General features: G+C 32.6%; 1 protein-coding gene across 3 annotated transcripts in view; it reads right to left on the bottom strand.

Moving 5' to 3' along the window:
- Msr1 (macrophage scavenger receptor 1) overlaps positions 1-19,125 on the bottom strand; it is a 71,540-nt gene that overhangs the window by 42,190 nt on the left and 10,225 nt on the right. For all 3 annotated transcript variants that reach the window (XM_047551580.1, XM_047551582.1, XM_047551581.1), the window contains exons 2-5: positions 18,877-18,983; positions 16,823-16,936; positions 11,129-11,538; positions 6,083-6,269 (exon numbers count right to left, since the gene is read on the bottom strand). In XM_047551580.1, the coding sequence (XP_047407536.1) occupies positions 6,083-6,269; positions 11,129-11,538; positions 16,823-16,936; positions 18,877-18,979 (814 nt within the window). In that variant the 5' untranslated portion in view covers positions 18,980-18,983. The remainder of the gene's footprint in view (positions 1-6,082; positions 6,270-11,128; positions 11,539-16,822; positions 16,937-18,876; positions 18,984-19,125) is intronic.

The raw sequence follows: 19,125 nt of genomic DNA, 5'->3' as shown, positions 1-19,125 counted from the left end.
ATTATTACAATTACTTGAGAAATACATTAAAAAATGTTTGGGTCTACAGTGTAGCTTAATGGTAGAGCACATGTTCAGCATGCACCAAGAACAAAACAAGACAACCACAAACTTTGTGTATTTAATCTTCATGATTATTTAGCAATTGTTAATATAAAAGAAAGGAAACAAAAATAATGAATGGTGATCTTTTACCAACCTATGATAAAGCATTCATTGATGTATATAATTGTTCTCTTAAGTAATAGTTTAATAAATATATATTTAATATTTATTTTATGGTTAGGTGCCACGTGGATTATATTAATTCCTAATTAATTCCTAATTTTAAGGCACTTTTACCCAAGAAAAGCTAACATTTTTCTAGAAGGCAGTTTGAGATAATTTCAGATGTGATTATCACATTAGAAATTCAATATTTGATGGTATGGTATTAAGCAAGATGTAAATGTCAGCTGGGTATTATGACTGGAGGAACCAGACAGCTTCATACAAGAGGTCACATCTCAGATGTACATTGAGAGATAGTAGGTATTTTTAGATACAGACAGGGAATATATTATTTCAGATGAAGTACAGGGCATGAGCCTAATGTACTGGTTATTAGGATCACGGTCAAATTGATTGAAATATTTGGTATACAAAAGAGACAAAGGCAGAAATGAGGCACAAATAGTACTTGAAAGACACACTATAGAATAACTTGAGCACAGCAGGAGGTGACGGAATTCTTGCAATAGAGAGTTTCCCTTTATGAAGGCTGTGCTCTCATAAGAGTGTGAAAAGGATTGTAGTCTGGAAGCTTTTGGCAAGGAATGACTACAATAGTCCAATAATCTAGCAGAGTGATCTTAAAAATAGTTTATATGAAAAATAAAGAAGGGACAAGGGAATAGAGAATACAGAACATCATAACTAATGGTAGTCTTGGGACGTGTAATAAAAATAACTGAAGTAAAATGACACAGCTATCACAAAGTGTAGCTTAACCAAAAGGAGGTGCTAACTTCACTTATTTCTTCAATTTATAACTGGTCATCCACTGTAATAGAGATAGTTAGGAGCTGTCTTTGAAATATTATGTGCAAAAAGAGTCAAGATGACTCACAGATGGATTGTACAGGGCATAAGAGCAAGAGAGAAGGCAAAGATATTCTAGGATCTCGAAGTGAACAGCAGCTGGACAGTGACAAGAGCCCTCTAACAGGTGTTGGGTGTGCAGTGATGGACAAGATAGGACCCAACCAAGAAAACTCAGATTCTAGTGGAGAAGACATAACAAACACATCAGAAAGCATGTGTATGAAATAATTCCATACAGTGGTAATTGCTATGAAAAGTCAAAGCAAATAATAATGGCATAGAGAGTTGGAGGTGGCAATGTAAATTGGGAAAGGAAACAGGGATATTGTCTATACAAAGTTGATGTTGAGTGGAGCCATGAAAGAGGGGAGATACACAAGAAGGATATTTTGATAGGAAGAGAAGGATTCTAGTGTTCATTGTGGATGGCAAGCAATTAAACTAACACTTCCTCCTTATTAATTGTTCAAAGCAATGTCATTCTTCCACATTCCTAAGCCAAACAGAGGGATGCTGGAGGAAAGATTAGAAAGTGTGGCAGAGGAGTAGGTGGAATTCAGACCAAGTAGGGTTTATATCTATTCCAAGTCCAAAGGGAAGAAACCAGGGTGGGGGTGATTCTCAAGGATGAGAAGGAAAAGGTCAAATAATGTATGTGGGTTATTTAAAAAATAGTACTATTTGTTTTATGTAGAATGGGTAAAAAGTGGACTAGGAAACCAACTGGGAGACTGATATAGTGTACCAGGTTGGAATATCATTGTTTGAATTATGGTAGTAATAGAATAGTATAGCAATTACTATAGTTGTTAGTGAGGAATTTTGTTTGAATCATCAGATGCAAGAAGAGTTAAGTGGATTCACAGATGCATTATATAGTGGATGAGAATAAGAGAGAAGGCAAAAATAATTTTCTAGCTTCTTGAATGATAAACTAGTTGGAAAATGATATATTTGACAAAAAGACTGGAAAAGCTATGGATTTGAGAAGGTAAATGAAGGTGAACTGGTCATGTCAAGGGTTTGATCTTGAATTTGAAAGTTTTGGATATTTATTTGAAATCCAAAGTGGAAGTATCAAAGTATAAGCTGATAAATTGAAATTTTTCTTTACCATCTGTTTTCATATAATATTTATACATAATATGTACTCTATATAAGATACAAAGTGCAGTAATAAAGATGATATACCGGCAAAGTCACAATCCAATAAGTGTCTACTTGAGTGTCCTGTCATTTCATTCGCCTAATTTCTTTCCAGAGATAAACATTAACCTGAATTTAGAGTTTCCTTTTTGTTCTCATTTTAAAAATAACCATTTTTGTTACACATGTATGTGTCTGTAAATACACATTATTTACTTTCACTAAATTGTAAGCATTAGCAACAAAATTTATTCTATATTCATCTGGAACTTCTTTTAATTTTTTTTTTCTTGTCAATGCTTGGATTATCAGACTTCTTAATTTTCCTAAACTAGTATATGTACAATGAAATATCATAGAGTTCCTCATTTCTATTCCTCCAATTACAAATGAGAAGATTAAAGTCATGAAATAGAACTTTACACACATGAGAGATAGAGTAAGAAGATCTGATATAATGTTATTTGGAGAGACAGAAAAGGACAGAGAAAACTGTGAAGCAGCAATAGTCAAATGGGTTGAAGCTGATAATGTTACCAAGTTAATGACAGACTTTAATCCACAAATAGAGGAAATATAATGAATGTTAAATAAATAAATTCTCAAACAGTAGTTCCCAAATCTAGGAAATATAACAGAAGTCAAATGAATAAGTTTCAAACAAGAACACCAATTGATATGGTTGCAGGTATTAAAGACAAAGAAGGGCAAACAGTCATTTTAAGAGAAACAAGGAAAACCAGAAGCTAAGGGAATGATTTCTTCAAAATGCAATTAGCCCCCCTGTACCTCCAGGTTCTATATATGTGGTTATAACCAACTGACTGCCAAAAAAGAAAATTGCATCTGTATTGATCATATAAAGACTTTTTCTTGACATTATTTCCTAAATAATTCAGTATGAGAACATTTATGTAGCATTTATGTTGTATTAGGTATTATAAGTAATCTAGAAGTGATTCAAAGTATACAAGAGAATGAACATATGTGCAAATACTATGCCACTTTATATAATCAGTTGAGCATTCACAGGTTTTGCTTTCCAGAAAGAACCAATACCTCATGGATACTGAAGGACAACTGTAACATAGAAATTACTAAAATAACTGTCAACCCAAAAAACCCTTTATATAGAGAGACAATCTTAAATATCAACAATAAAATAGAGAAAATGAAAACAAAACTTTAACCATCAACAAACTTTCATTAAATGAGCTTCTAAAAGATAGACAGAAGGAAAATGACATCAGAAGGGATGGCTGAGATTGAGAAGTTTGAATAATTAGTAAACTTATGGGCAATTGTAAATAAATATTTTCTGCACAAAGTAAGAAAAACAATGACTAAATTTCTAGTGAAAAATGTAAAAAATAAAGAAATAAACTACATTCAAAAACATCAGGAAACCAAAAATGGATCATCGAATGAAGCATTTCTGTTTCCTCATTTATTAAGATGTTGATTGACTTTAGACTTCATTAGAATAACTTTTCAGGCAACAATCATGAAAACAAAAATACACTATGAATTTTTCAAAAAACACATCAACCCAAAAGAAGATAGGAAAGGAAAACAAAAGAAACATAAAACAAACTGGGGGGGAAAAGCACAAAAATAAGATGGTATCCCTGTCTTGTTCCAGTTTTTAGAGGGAATGCTTTCAATTATTCTCCATTTAGGATGATGTTGGCCTTGGGTTTGAAGTATATAGCTTTTAATGTTGATATATGTTCCTACCTAGTTTTTCTAGTGTTGAAAACATGAATGAATGCTGAACTTTGTCAAATGCTTTTTCTGCATCTAATGAGATAATCATATGATTCTTGGCTTTAAGTCTATTGATGTGGTGAATTATGTTCTCACCCTGCAAAAAACTCAACTCAAAGTGGATCAAGGTCCTAGGCATTAGACCAGAGACCCTGAACTTACTAGAAGAAAAAGTAGGCCCAACCCTACATCATGGAACCAACTTCCTCACTCCTAAAGTGCGAGAAGCAAAAAATCAAGAATCAAAAAATGGAATATATTCAAATTAAAAAGCTTCTTCACTGCAAAGTAAACAATCAAGAATGTGAACAAAGAGCCTACAGAATGGGAGAATATCTTTACCACCTGCACCTCAGATAAAGCATTAATCTCCAGATTATACAAAGAACTCAAAAAACTTAACACCAAAACAAACAAACAAAGAAATAACCCAATCAATAAATGGGCAAGGGAACTGAAAAGACACTTCACAGAAGAAGAAATGCAAATGGTCAAAACAATATGAAAAAATGTTCAACATTTCTAGCAATTAGAGAAATATAAATTAAAACTACACTGAGATCTCATCTTACTCCAGTCAAAATGGCAATTATAAAGAAGAGTAACAATAAATGTTGGTGAGGATGTGGGGAGAAATGTACTCTCATATGTTACTGATGGGACTGCACATTGGTGCAACCACTCTGGAAAGCAGTATGAAGAGTCCTTAGAAAACTTGGAATGGAGCTATCATTTGATCCATTTATTCCACTCCTCGGTCTATACCCAAAGGATTTAAAATCAGCATACCACAGTGATGTGACCACATAGATTTTTATAGCAGCTCAATTCACAATAGTCAACATATGTGATGAATATGATATAATCATGTAATAGATGAATAAAGAAAATGTGATACACACACACACACACACACACACACACACACTGGAATATTGCAAAGCCATAAAGAAGAATGAAATTATGGCATTTGCTGGTGAATGGATGGAACTGGAGAATATCATGCTAAGTGAAATAAGTCAATACACAAAAAAACCAAAGGCTGAATGTTCTCTCTGACATATACATGCTAACCCCTTGTAACAAGGGAGGGTGGGGAGGTGAAGAATAGAAGTCCATTAGATAATAAAAGAGACAAGAACAGAAGGGAGGAGTACGGGGACAGAAATACGAAGGACAGTAGAATTAATTGGACATAACTTTCCTAGCCTTGCATTTGAATACAAAAACCAGAGTAATTCTGCATCATGTACAACCACAAGAATAGAATCCTAATTAGAATAAGTTATACTCCATATATGTATAATATGCCAAAATAAAATCTACTGTCAGGTATAACTAAGAAGAACAAATAAAATTAAAAATATAAGATGATAGGCATAAATACAGTGAAAAGAGATTATCACATTGTATTAAAAAAAAGATGAAAAAAAATGTTGTTTACAAAAGACAAACCTAGGAAAAGGGTATCAAAAGTTGAAGCAAAATATGGACTAATACCTATGCTGTAAAAAGAACTAAAAGCTAGTATAAAATTAAAGTGATTTACATTTATTAAAAAGTCAGTATGATTCAATTCTCCTTGCTTTAATGAGAACTAAGGAAGAAATTGACATATTATCAGTATTTTGGAGAGCTCAAACAAAGTTTCTGGTTAGGATCCAGTTATTCCACTGCTTGGTCTATACCCAAAGGATTTAAAATCAGTGAGTTAAGAGGTAAGAAGAATCTGGAAATTTTGAAAATCAGAATTAACAAGTTTGGATTATGAACATGTAGGGAACTTTGCACTAATAGAAAAACTCACATTGTTCTTCAGTACATATGGGGTCTTTTCAACAGTGCAAGACTTGTTGGATCTTAGGAGATAATTCATTTATTTATCCCTTTATCAAGGATACCAGGCTACTGATGCTACTGATTGTGTTACCGTATCTTGATCTGATCTTAAGATTCTTTCTGCTGTATATATGTAGGAAATATATGCTTAAAAACTGTATATTTTAAATAACAGCATTTTAAATATTAAATCTCTCATGTTCAGAGCATTTTAAGGTATCACTGGAGAACTCACAAGACAGTTTACCTTGAATTAAAGTGATATTTCTCAATGTCTGAGAATGTTCCCAATCTTTCAGTCTGAGATCATTAGTGATGTTATTCAATACTTTCACTTCTCTTTTTATTTCCTGTTGCACATGAACTTGTTCTTCTTTTAGAGACTTAATTTCTGCTGATGTATTGTGTATCCGCTCTTCTAATTTATTGATTTCCTGTAAGACATAGCATACACAACTTTTGTTACACACAAAATTATAAAGTATGTAGGTTCAAGAAATTTTGGAATTTCAGGGTTTTATAGCACGTATTATAGGACTCTTATGGAATAAGAACACAAAACTTAGAAATATTGTTTTTAAAAATAGTAATTCTTAGGTTGTGAAGCATTTCTTCTTTTGACTAAAAGCTAAATTTTCACATGCCCAGCCTAAAATAGCAACAAAAAAATCAATTCATATATATCTAAGGTAAGTTTTTATTTCCAGATACGTATGTATCAAAATGTGAAAGATAATATGTTAAGGTTTTTAACTTATCTGAAGTGAAATTTCTTTAGTGTGTACTTAGAATGGTAACATTCCTAGTTTATGACTTTGCTAGATTCACATATGAAAATTGTTTTGTAGTGGTAACAAAAGTTTACTGTTTTAATTGTCAGTGGTAATGAACATCGAGGACAGATTTTTACATTCAATGAGAAGCATGTTGACATTTTATTCTTCACTTTTTATGCCTCTGTTATTGAGATTTCATTATTATTTTATATTATCAAATATATACATATTTTGTGTGTATTTATGTACATGCATGCATATACATGTAGAGAATGTGTGAAAAGGTGAAAAAGAAGAGAATATTGTGCTCTTGAATGTTTTTATCTTTGCTCAGTGATATACTATGAAAATTTACCTATTAAATATTTTAAAGCTGACATTTTCAATAATTTGGTGGAAGCATACTATATGTATTTTCCAAAATTTAATTAAGATCCTTATTGGTTGTTTTGAGCTGTGCCCTTTTTTACAACTTTAAACAATGCTGTAATTAACATCATTTTATATATATTTGAGTTTTTATTCATGTTCTATAGAACACCTTCCTGGAAGTGGATTTGACCAAAGGGGCTGAACATTGAAATTTGTATTCAATATTGCAACACTGCCCTCCAAATGTATGTTACCATTTTAATTCTCTTCCTAACATTTTTGTATCAGTACCTACTTTTTACATCCAAATATTAGGCACCATCAGTATATTTAAGTTAGGTGAGTAAGAGCAGATACATAATTAATCACTGTGACTTAATCTGTGACTTAATTTGCTTTTCAAACTATAATGAAATTACAGTATCCAATTATCAAGTTCCTGACAATTAATGCTTTTCTTTATTACTTTTCCTTTCAGATTCTATGTTTAATTTTCTCTTAGGCATAAAACTCTATTTTTGTTGCATTAAGTCCTCTAATGTGTTAGGGCAATATTTTCTTTCTCTCTGTTCTGCTCTTATCCTTTCCTGTCTTCATGGTATGCTGTATGCTTTTATAAGTATTTCCATGTTCAACTGTTGATAGATTATTATTTTCCCTCTGCACATGGAAGCAAGGCAGCAGTGTATTATTTCTTACTCCATGCATTAAGATAAAATTACACTTTCTTGGACTGGACTGGACTAATGGAGGTGAGAAGATCAAGACAGTGAGGACATAAAACATTTGGAAAAGAAATGAAGATATCCAGATTTCCCTCTTCCATGGCACTATTCTTAAGGAGAGGAGCATATCTGTTTTCACTGTTGTGTCTTTCCCCACCTGGAACCTTGCCGTACATTAGAGTATCTCTACCCTCCCACTCCTCCTTCCTGTATCATTTGGCATTTTTCATACAAAGTAGTATATTCAATAAAGGTAGAGTAATGAGATGTCTATTGGATATAGCATCATGCTAAAATAAGCTCAAATGTTTAAAGTGGCTAAAACTTGATGGAAATATGTCAGGTAATTCCAAAGATTCACAGAGCAGAGATCAGAGAACTAGCACGTGATTTTACTGCCTACATACTTGGAGGCAGTAAAATTGTTTTTCATATCTAATGCTGAGGCTACCTTTTTAATTCACTTTTTAAAAATCTGCACATGAAACTTAAATTTGACAAGTCTCATTTTTATTCAAAAGAAGGAAAGTGCATTTGATTTTTTAAAAAATTCTATACAGTATCCATGCATATGCTCCACACTCTATTAACAGTAACCCTGATAAAAATAGATGTTTAATTTTTCCTTCTCACAGTCATTTCTATGAAAAATGGAGATGATAAATTCCACCCCTCTCTTCCATATGGCACCAATGCTCTTTCTTTTTCTTTCAAATCAGTGTTTGGTCATCTTTGGTTTAAGTAGTATGATGACATTACCAATTAACATTTTCAACAAACAGCATTTGCTATTTTGACCATTCATTTGATTGTCTATTCTCTGGGCGACAGATTCAAAGATCAGGAATGGGGGTGTAGCTCAGTGGTAGAATGCTTGCCAAGTATGGTGAGGCAGTGGGTTCCAATCCCAGCACCACAGGGAAAAAAAGATCAAGATTCAAAGATCAATAAAATTACTCAAGCAACAGGGATCTCAGTGTCAAGGTTGTTTTCAAAGCACACATATGTGCACATGCAAACACTTTCAGTGGCACCAACTCACCAACCTAGTGTCTAAAATGCTGGAAGTGACTACTGCCTTTGAAACTGTAAGTAGCTTTGGGAGTTTGAAGCTATTTACTTGTACCCCCTTTTGTAATGCTGAAACTTCCTCCAAAACATAAAAGCAATATATCCAAATGAAGGAACACTCATTGATCATTAGGCTTTGATTCTAGTGATTATCACTTCAAACATGTACAGAATGTCTACTTCTTTCAAAAAGTTTCCAATTTGTTCCAAATACCTCACTAACATGGGCTCAAAGGCATTTTATCATCTCTGCTGGACTTAGTACATTACCAAATTCAGTCTTTTTTCTTTCATCTTGTCTAGCTTCTTTCTCCTCCTACTTCACCTCCGTGAACCTCTAACCCTGTTTCTACATAAAATAGAAGTTCTTTTCCTTACAACTTTAAGTCGACTCCTATAACTGACATTTCATCTTCTCATCTCCTGCATCCCTCAACTCTATGGAAGTTTTCTTCTTTGTGTCTTCACCCCTTAACCTGAATCTTTGATATCCCAGTCTGTCTTGATGTGCTTAGATCCTCATTAATGGTGAGGGAAACACAGTAGAGCTGGAAAGGGGAGACATGAAAGAGAAGCAGGACATCAAGATTGGTGCTAAAATGAGACTTGTCCACAGAGTCCCCATATTTAAATGTCATTGTCTTGTGATATTCTAAGGGAAAGAAAAAATAAAAAAAATATATTTGAATGATTGAATTTTACAAATTAAGAATATTATTACAAGTTAAGAATATTATTTCTTAACTTGTTTAGTTTATTCTCAGTCAGTAGTTTAGTTGATTTTCATCCAAAGTGTTAACTTGGCTTAACTTTGCTGGACTAGTGATGATCATTTTCTAAAATAAGTAGTTGTAATGTTTATACAGAAAACAACCTCTTTAATCAAGAATGGATCTATTCAGTTAGGCATGATGGTGCATGCCTGTAATCCCAGGGGCTTGGGAGGCTAAGACAGGGGGATCACAAGTTTAAAGTCAGCCTCAGCAACTTAGTGAGGTCCTAAGCAACTCAGTGAGACCCTATCTCTAAATAAAATTTAAAAAGGGCTGGGGATGTGATTCAGTGGTTAAGTGCCTCTGAGTTTAATCCCCAGAACCAAAAACCAAAAACCAAAAACAAACAAACAAACAAAAAGAATCTATTCAAATAAAATCCACTCTAATGGTACTGGCATTTTTTAAATAATGATATAAATACAGGTTTCATATTATGAGTCAAGGTCTTAGATATTTTATAATATGAAGATTATTTTTTCAAGTGAGGAGTGAAGTTTAAGTCAAATATGTATTGTTCCTGAAAAGAAAAAAATGGAATTACTCAATAAAAATAAAATTTTAGAATAAATGACTTGTTTCTTAATTTCTTTTTCAAGAGTACAAAGTAATACAGATCTTTGACAAAACTGACCACAGAACAGTCTGGGGCTGAGGTCAGAAAATTATAGTCCACGGGCCAAGTCCAACCCACAGACTATTTTTGTAAATAAATATTAATCATATCACAACTTTTGCTCGTTTCTCTACATGTTGACTGTGGTTGCTTTCTTGCAACAATGGCAACATCAACTAGCTGAGACAGGGACTGTGTGGTTCCCACAAGCTACAATATTGCCACCTGATCTTTGAAATTTTGAGGATAACTGTTCTGGACTATGTCTTGTTCTCTTATCATAGGAACTATCTTATCATTCTCCAGCCCCATTAGGCTAGTGCTTTTCTTGTTCTTTTTCCCAATGATCAGTGAATATCATAGAATAGAAATAGAAAACTTGGTGTATTCAATCCTATAAGAAGAAGAAGAATAAGTATACGTTACTATCTATTACGATCATATGAGGATAATATTGTCTACATTATTCAAAATTTAGTTTTCTTTGCCATCTGTATGCATAAGAACTTGTGTATACCTCTTAGGAATGGCAAAATAAATTATTCTGAAATTTGATTTAAAAAAATCCATGTAGATAAGGTTTCTATTTCTTTGATGATAAAATATTAGGTCTATATAGAATTACAAATATAGGGTGCCCTACCTCTCCAGAGCTACTAAGATATTCTAAACCTACTATTTCTTTAGACAATCTAACAAGACACTATGATAGTATTTATAAAGTGAAAATACTTTAAGTATTACATCTAACAAAAAATAATTGTCCCTTTTGCTGGGAGTGTGGAGAAGACACTAGATAAATCCACTTGAAATCTTTTGGTAAGATTGCCAGAGGTGGCAAGGTAAAGGGGATGATGTTGAAACAGGTTTTGCAGCTCTCACTATCCTGGACTGCCTGAAAAAACAGGATTTGGATGGATTTAGTTCCAGAAAATGGTCTTCCAAAACAATAATTCTTACCTCTTGTTGTTTCAAAGTAGTCTCTTGAACTTTGCCCTTCAAAGTTTCTATATTGAGCTGCAAATCAAGCAAGGTGCTATTCAGATTTATTAAGGACTTGGAGATTTGACCTATTGCATTCTCATATTCCCGGACTGAGGAAGCAAAGTTACTTAGTTGGAGAAGAGCATCATTAAACCTTTGATCAGTTGTCACACTGAAATTCTGGAAGTGTTCTGAATCTATGAGATTGGCTTCTGAATCTGAAATATATTGGATTCTCTTCTCCATGTTGACCATGCTTTCCATTATAAATTCTTGAAATTTCATTTTATCTTCACTGGTATTTCTTTGTCCCAGACTTTGAGATATATCATTTGCATTAATTGAACCAACTGTGCAATTCTTCATTTCCCACTTCAGGAGTTGAGCTGCATGTTTAAGTGAAAATTAACCAAGTCAAGACCTGTGTTCTGAAATGTTTACATTATTCCATTCCATATTACTCCATTTAATTCCTTTCATTTTTTGTCCATTACATGTCCGTTGCTAGCATAAACCCTGTATTTATTTTAAACACACTACATGTGAATAACAGTATACAACTGAGAAACACACAGCCTTCCTTTCCCTCTTTACATAAGAATTTATTCCAGGATTTTTGTCATTATTTCTGATTTTTTGCTCATATGAATCTTCCTGGCCATTGAATTTGACTTTTCCAGTAAGAAAATTCTATAAATTATAATCTATTATAGCTACTCCACAGACTAATGTTAGGATAAAATGAGATAATGCTGAACTTATTTTCTGAGGTAAGCAGGTTGGACAAGTTAGCAAGAATGGTGATGATGTTGACCAAAACAATATGTCGTAAAAGGAGTAGCAGAAGCATCCCTGTGTGGATAAATTGTTCATCTTCCCCATCCTGTAACTTGGCTGACAAAGAATTGTGATTTTAGTTTTCATAGATTTAACTCACAGTGGGTGGAGTAGGAAACTGGGCAAATGACTTTCTTATATTTTAAAAATATATTGTTTTCATCAAACTTTTCTTTCCGTGTTATAAAGTATATATTCATAGCAGAAAATTTTGAAAACATGGATAATAAGAGAAAGTAATTTGCCATTCATCTTACTATTCTAACTTAAACCCCTAACATCTTGGTGTATAGCTATCAAATCTGGTTCTCTGTCTCTACTATCATATTACTTTGATGAAATAAAAATATTTTATATAAATCTGAAACTACTTTTAATTTAATACAATATCATAAATATTTCTTCATATTATTTAATGTTATTTTACAAAATAACTTGTTAACTACATTGTATTCTATGAATGTTCATCTCAGATTTATTTAATAGCACACCTACATGTAGTTAGCTTCTGTTTCCAGTAATATATTTGGTGTTTTGATGAACAATCATGTGATACATTATTTTCTGAAGGAAAAATAAGTGCTATCAAATGACATTTGGGGTACATACTGAGTTGCTGATACATATTTCCAAATGGGCATATGTTCTCTAAATAAGGTAATTATCATTACAAAAAGATTTAGAGCAATATGCTCTTTTGTTTAAAAGGAAAGGAGAAAAAGAAATCACAAGCATTAGCTCTGCAGATAAAAATAATACATAATTATACACAATGAAGAAAATGTTAAATGTCATTTTATAGCTTATTTGCAATGGTTCTTATTCTTCCAAATTTGTTTATATCTCTATATATTTATACTTTTCATGTACATATATATTAGTCCCATTCTTATTAGTTTGAATGCATCAAATTGTTCACATATGACAGCAGGGAATAATAAAAAGAGTAACTTCATTTGGTTGACAAATATATCTGTATATACAGTTCATTTGAACTTGTCATTTTCTTTATTAAAAAGATATGTTAGTACAACCAAATTTATAGATTTGTGAGAACTATGTGAGATAACACTAGAAAAGTTTTAGGTTCTATCCCTAACTCAGGCTACTCAGTTACATATATTTACACCGGTCCAAGCTTCCTGATTCTGGAATACAGCTTCACAACTCACTTAGCTGGATTATTCTGGGCAAGTTACTTAGCCTATCCTTGCTTAGAGTTCCACAGAGGTGTAAAAGTGATACTTACCTTAGTTGTGGTGTTGAGTCTGGTGAAATAAAGCATATAAATCCTATAGCAGCAAATTGGGTCATTATTTCAACTCTATTCAATTACAAAATGCCTTCTACATGACAGGTACTGTCATAGAGTTTATTGTTATCACTAACTTTAGCTAAAATCCTATATGATGATGGTTGCTATTATTTTATTGATGCTATATTTTATATGCAATCAATTCCAAATTATAGAAATGTGTTATATTTTTCCTGATTACATCCTTTACTATCAACTTATTTGAATTAATAAACTGCAGGTGACAATGTTTTAATATAATCTACAATAAAGTCTGTATTAAATGTGTGTTATGTGTTATTCTGTACTTATTTATCAATAAATTGGACATAAAATGTATTTCTTTGTCACATGTCATCACATTTATTAAATTCAATATGGGTGAGAAGTTTTAGATTGTCTCTTAGAAAGTTTCTTTTTAAGTTTATTATTATGATAATTATTGCTTCTTAGGTAGCATCTAAGACTCTAGATTAAGGAGCAGAACTGCCAGCAGTAGCAATTCTGACTCTGCCCTTTATAAGCTGTGACATGGGACAAGCATTGGATAAGTTGTTTAATCTGTCAGAGCTTCTATTTTGCCATCTGTTTAAATGGAATATTAATAGTCAGTGTTCATATAAATAAAATATATTTAAAGAGTTTAGACCACTTCCTGGCATATAATAAACATTGGATAAGTTTCAGGGTTTTTGTCCTTATTATTTTGAATTCAACATTTGTGATCCAAGCATCTATATAACTCATACTGATTAACTTTAGGAAATTAATTTTGTATAATACAAAAATTTTTCTGGGATTAGATGTTCTCATGAATATAGTAGTGTCTGTGCTTTATTTTGCTAGGCACATTACTCTAATGGCTCACCATATAATTTTGCTTTCACTGAAAACAAAATTGTTTCATGCAGGTAAAGTTAGTCTTTTTCACTGTATGGAAAGAGAAGACCTAACTTTAGAAAGGCCAACAATTTGGCAACAAGTCGAAGAAGAGTTGAGAGCAAAGGCTTAGTTTTTGCTTATAGATTTAAAAACACAACATTGCTTGTTTCCTTAACCCTAAATGAAACTAGCTTAAACTTTCCTTTCTTTAAAAGTTTTAACTCTGTTATATAGTAAGGTAAAGACAGTCAGAGTTCATTCCTTTTCAGAAGTTCATTTCTTTCATTTTTGTTGGAGAGCTGGCATTTTGTGACTTTCCTATTTCACATATGAAAGGAGACAAACTTTTATGGCCTATGCGAACATCTAGGGAGAGGGTTATATTTGATTCTACAGATCATGTTTACTCTTTCATGTTAGTAATATCTTTTCCTATCCAAAATTTATATTGTTTTGAATAAAGAATTTTTAGTATTTCAGGAGCAATTTATATGCATCAATTCTAGGTTGTATTTTGTTATTATGGGAAAACATTATGTGTTATGCTCTGACAGTGATTTGGCAGCTCCTTTAAGGACAGGAAGCACATGGAGTAAACTGTATAGGTAAGAAAACATTTTTAAATATGCAAGGTATTTTAAACTTAAGTAGAGTTTTTATGTGCAACATTTTGTTTGGGTCATTATTTCATATTTTCCAAAAGGGAGAACCTTTTATTATTTTAGGGATATATTTTGTCTGCATTTGTATTTTTTTAATGTCAAGTCAAGATACATACTAATTTTAGTTGCTTTTTAAAAATATTCTGATCTACAACTCTAAGTTATAAATGGATTATCAATTTTTTATTATGAATGCATGACAGATACAGTGAGTTCTGTTTCAAATTCTAGTGAATTTGGTACTGATGTGAACCAATAAGATTGTAATATATTAGTTTCTTGTCAATCTTAGTAGATTCCTATTGTGGTTTTAAGAAACAAGCTACTTCAGATCAATCATTATCAACTCTAGAACAAATATGTTGACTTTTGTAGTACTTTCTAATAGTTCAGGGATTTGGGCCTTGATTAGAATCCCTGAATTCTTTTCAGATTCCTGTCTGCCTTCTGCAGACTCCTGTCTGACCTGTCAGAAGCTTCAGTCTCAGGTTGGCTTATAGGCTGTGGTTTGTATTAAAAAATGAAATGTATGCAATTTCTGGTGTGTAGCTAATAATCCCAACCAATAATGCATCTTTCAGTTATGCATTTCACAGTACAGATAAGCAGATGCATGAACAGCATACAGATAACTCTGTCTCATCAGGAAGTTGATTGTGTAATGCTAGATACATCTGATCCTTTTATTTAGATGGCTATAGTGCATTTGCTTGTTGGTTTGGTTGTTATGCTTGAATTTCTGTTTTCCTTTTTATTTTAATGGCTAAAAATAGTAGATAATTTTTTCCTGGGGAAACTCTTTTCTTCACTAAAATTATCACAACTCCATTGTGTTGCTATTGTTATATTTATCTTTACTGGTCAGCCAAATTTGTTATTAAAACCAAGAGAAAGAGTGGACTATAGAGGTTGAGATTCAGAAGTCGTAAAGGGAAACTCCAACTCCGATACTGCTTAGAGCATAAGGGTGTAGTAAGGCAATTTGTGGAAAGTTAAGCCTAGTGACTGAATATAGTAAATGTTAAAAAATGATAGGTGCTCTTACAATTGTTGTTGTTCCCTTGTTATACTTTTTTTGTATGGAATTTTGGCTTTGTTTTGTAATACTCGCTTAGGTTATCTCTTTATAAAAGAAGTTTGGACTTGTATTCAGGGATATTTTCTTATTAAGCTCATTACTATGAACATAAAAATGCTTCTTTTCCCAAAAATATTCTCAATAGAACACATGGACAGACGTTTTCCCACCATAAAGGAGAGGAGTGCAACAAGGCTTATAAATTCAAAAGCATCAAATCCATTAAAAATGTTATTTAGGAGAAAAACATTTACATGTATATATGAGGTACATGCAAGCCATTCGCCATTATCAAAAAAAAAAAAAAGTCCTCAGATCTATTCAGGATCCAAGTCAGACTCCCCAGAGAAATATATACTTGAGCTCAGTGTGAAAGAATACCATAGTGTTATTTTAAGTAATTGTTCATGAAGCATGAGGTCGTGTTAATTTTAAGAACTGCACCTAAAGAGGTGTAAGGCACTGGTTTACAGTGGGAATATTTCTTTCTGCTCTCAGTACTAGACATAGAAGATCTTCTGAACAAGTCTTATTTTAATAGTAAATGCATTGTTAGTGTAAATGATCATGTTTGTTTTCACATTGGCAACTAGAATACTTACCACAAAATTTATGGTCCATCACTACACAGATATAGGACTTTAGAGGATAACGGATTTTTGAAAATCTTCCCATCTTGCTTCACATGTCTATGTTTTATTTTATTCTTTTCTATTCTATTATTTCTAATTTGAAAATATCAATTTTTTCCACTTAACATTTAATAATTATTAAATTATTTTAACTTAACAAATTTGAGGAAATAATTGTACATGAAGTTTTTATGAATCTACCATATTAAAAAAATGCTACAATTTTTTTACATTTAATAATGCCTAAGATGAATTGCTAATTTTCAATATTCTAGAATTCCATACCTGCCACTATTCCAATGATAGGTATGAGAACTGCAAACACAAGGAGATAAAGGGCAATTAGTGCAGCTTTGAAGGACTTCAGTTTCTCTTGAAGGGCAGGGCCATTTTTAGGATCTACAAAAAACAAAAGCCCAAACTATAGTTAGAAAACTTGGTGTTCTCATGTGATTAAAATTTTATAATCTGTAGTTATATAATTAAGACCAAGCCTATTGTAATAAAACAAGGGGGGAAATAGATTATTAGTTACCCTGTAGAAGCAAAGGGAGAGTCATAGGAAAAGCTGATTCAGGAGTGACTACAGACATTTGATTCACTTATCCATTTACTGAATGTCCAAGAGAAAGTTACTACCCTCTTTAAGTTATGCTTATCTCATTTTAGGGGGTTAATTGTTAAGTTTTAATATTGATATTGACATATTTGGGCATAAATATTATTATTCTGTGTATTTCACATGGGAATATATTCTGGCTCAAATAAAATTTCTCAAGTAACTATATAATTCTGAATTTTTTCATATTTTGAAATCAGACAAGAAGAGAAATATTTACTTTCAATGACCATTAAGCAAAATATTTCTTTATGGCTCCATATCAACAATTTTATATTTGCGTACCTTTTACAATTTGAATATAATATAAAAATTATTTTAAAAATGAAATAAAAGAATTTACATGCTGACTAAACTTTGAAATGAATCAGTGAAGTTCATCTTCTGGATATTTCAGACATATTAACAATAACTTTGTAGCCTGATGCATTTATATGAAAGAGTGAAAGATAATTGTGGTAGAAACACATTAACATAAAGGGGAAGATTAGTAGTTTGGGAAGACTATACTCTAATTAGGTGAATACAACACTCACTAAAATTGTCTTTTCTATGACCATTTCTATTATTGTTCAATAAAAACAAGTAACTTCCTTTCTGTTTGCAAATTCCTAATTTAAAAACAAAATTTGATATTTTGTTCGATGTTTTATGAAGGATCAAGGGGAAAAGAAATTTTTTTAAAAAGGAAAGAGTAATGGAAAAAAAAAAAAGAATAACCCATAATAGAAGCAAGATGGTATACTCCATCGTTCAGGTTGCTAAACCCAAAGCTGATGGGTCATACACTGTCTCATGTGTAATTGATTATCACAAGTTCTGAGTATTCTATCTTTTAAATAACTCAAATTTTTCTCTTATTTTTTCTGCTCCCAATGCCTTTGTCCTCCTTCCTCAATCTGCAGCATCTTTGTCTGTAGCTGCTTTTACTATTATCTTTTAATGTGTATGTCACTGGTGCCACCTTCTCCCATCAATCATTTGCGCAGCACACAAGCCGGGGTTGAGATCTATATTCCAGGTTTGCCTTACTAAGAGCTCACATATGAGACCTTGGCTTTGTGTGTGCTACTTCCTCTACCTCAATCTCTGTGCTCCTCCCTCTCCATTCATCCCCTTGGATATGGAGATTCATCCTTTAAGGCTTAGTGGAATTATAAACAGTTCTGTCCTGCCTCTTTCGGCCTATCCAGACACAGCTGAATAGCGCTTCTTTTGAGCTCTTGTCATAACCTGTATAAACATTTCATCTGTCAATAACTTTTCATGAGCCCCCAAAAGATATGTTGCAATCCTAACCCCAGATACCTAATAAAGTGATCTTAATAGGAAATGGTGTCTTTGCAAGTGTACTCACATTTAAATGAGGTCATACTGGACTAGGGTGGCTCTAACCTAATGACTGGGGTCTTTATAAGAATATAAAAGAGCAGAATTACACAGGGAAAAATGGTATGTGAAAAAGGAGGCAGAGATTGATGGAGCTACAAGTTCAAGAAATACCAAGAGTTGCCAGGGCCCAAGAGAAGCTGGGAAGAGTCCTGGGAGGATTCTTCCCTCAGCCCTTGGAAGGATGCACAAACCTCCAGGGACCTTGAATTAACACTCTGGAATTCAAATCTGTGAAAGAAAAATTTCCATTGAGGAAATGTTAAGCGACCCAATTTGTGGCAGTTACTTAGCACAGCCCTCAAAAACTAAATGTCCCCCTTCTACTTACTGGGAAGAAGCAGCGCTGTCATTGAGCGAGCATCAAATTTCACAGATTCTGAATAGCTATCAGTGTCCTCCTGTTGATCAGGAAAGCTATCCAGCTGCTCCATACTTCTATCAAACACATGGAAAAATATATTAATTCCACATGAATTGGCTAGGGTCTTTTGCCTAATATTTCAAAATGAAATTTATAATTAATATTCAATTATTAATATGCAATTATTAGTAAAAGAATATACATGTCATGTATAGC

The sequence above is a fragment of the Sciurus carolinensis genome, chromosome 4, assembly GCF_902686445.1.
Source record: "Sciurus carolinensis chromosome 4, mSciCar1.2, whole genome shotgun sequence".
Lineage (NCBI taxonomy): Eukaryota > Metazoa > Chordata > Mammalia > Rodentia > Sciuridae > Sciurus > Sciurus carolinensis.
The sequence above is the reverse complement of the archived record's forward strand: the minus strand, read 5'-3'. Positions and strand labels throughout refer to the sequence as shown.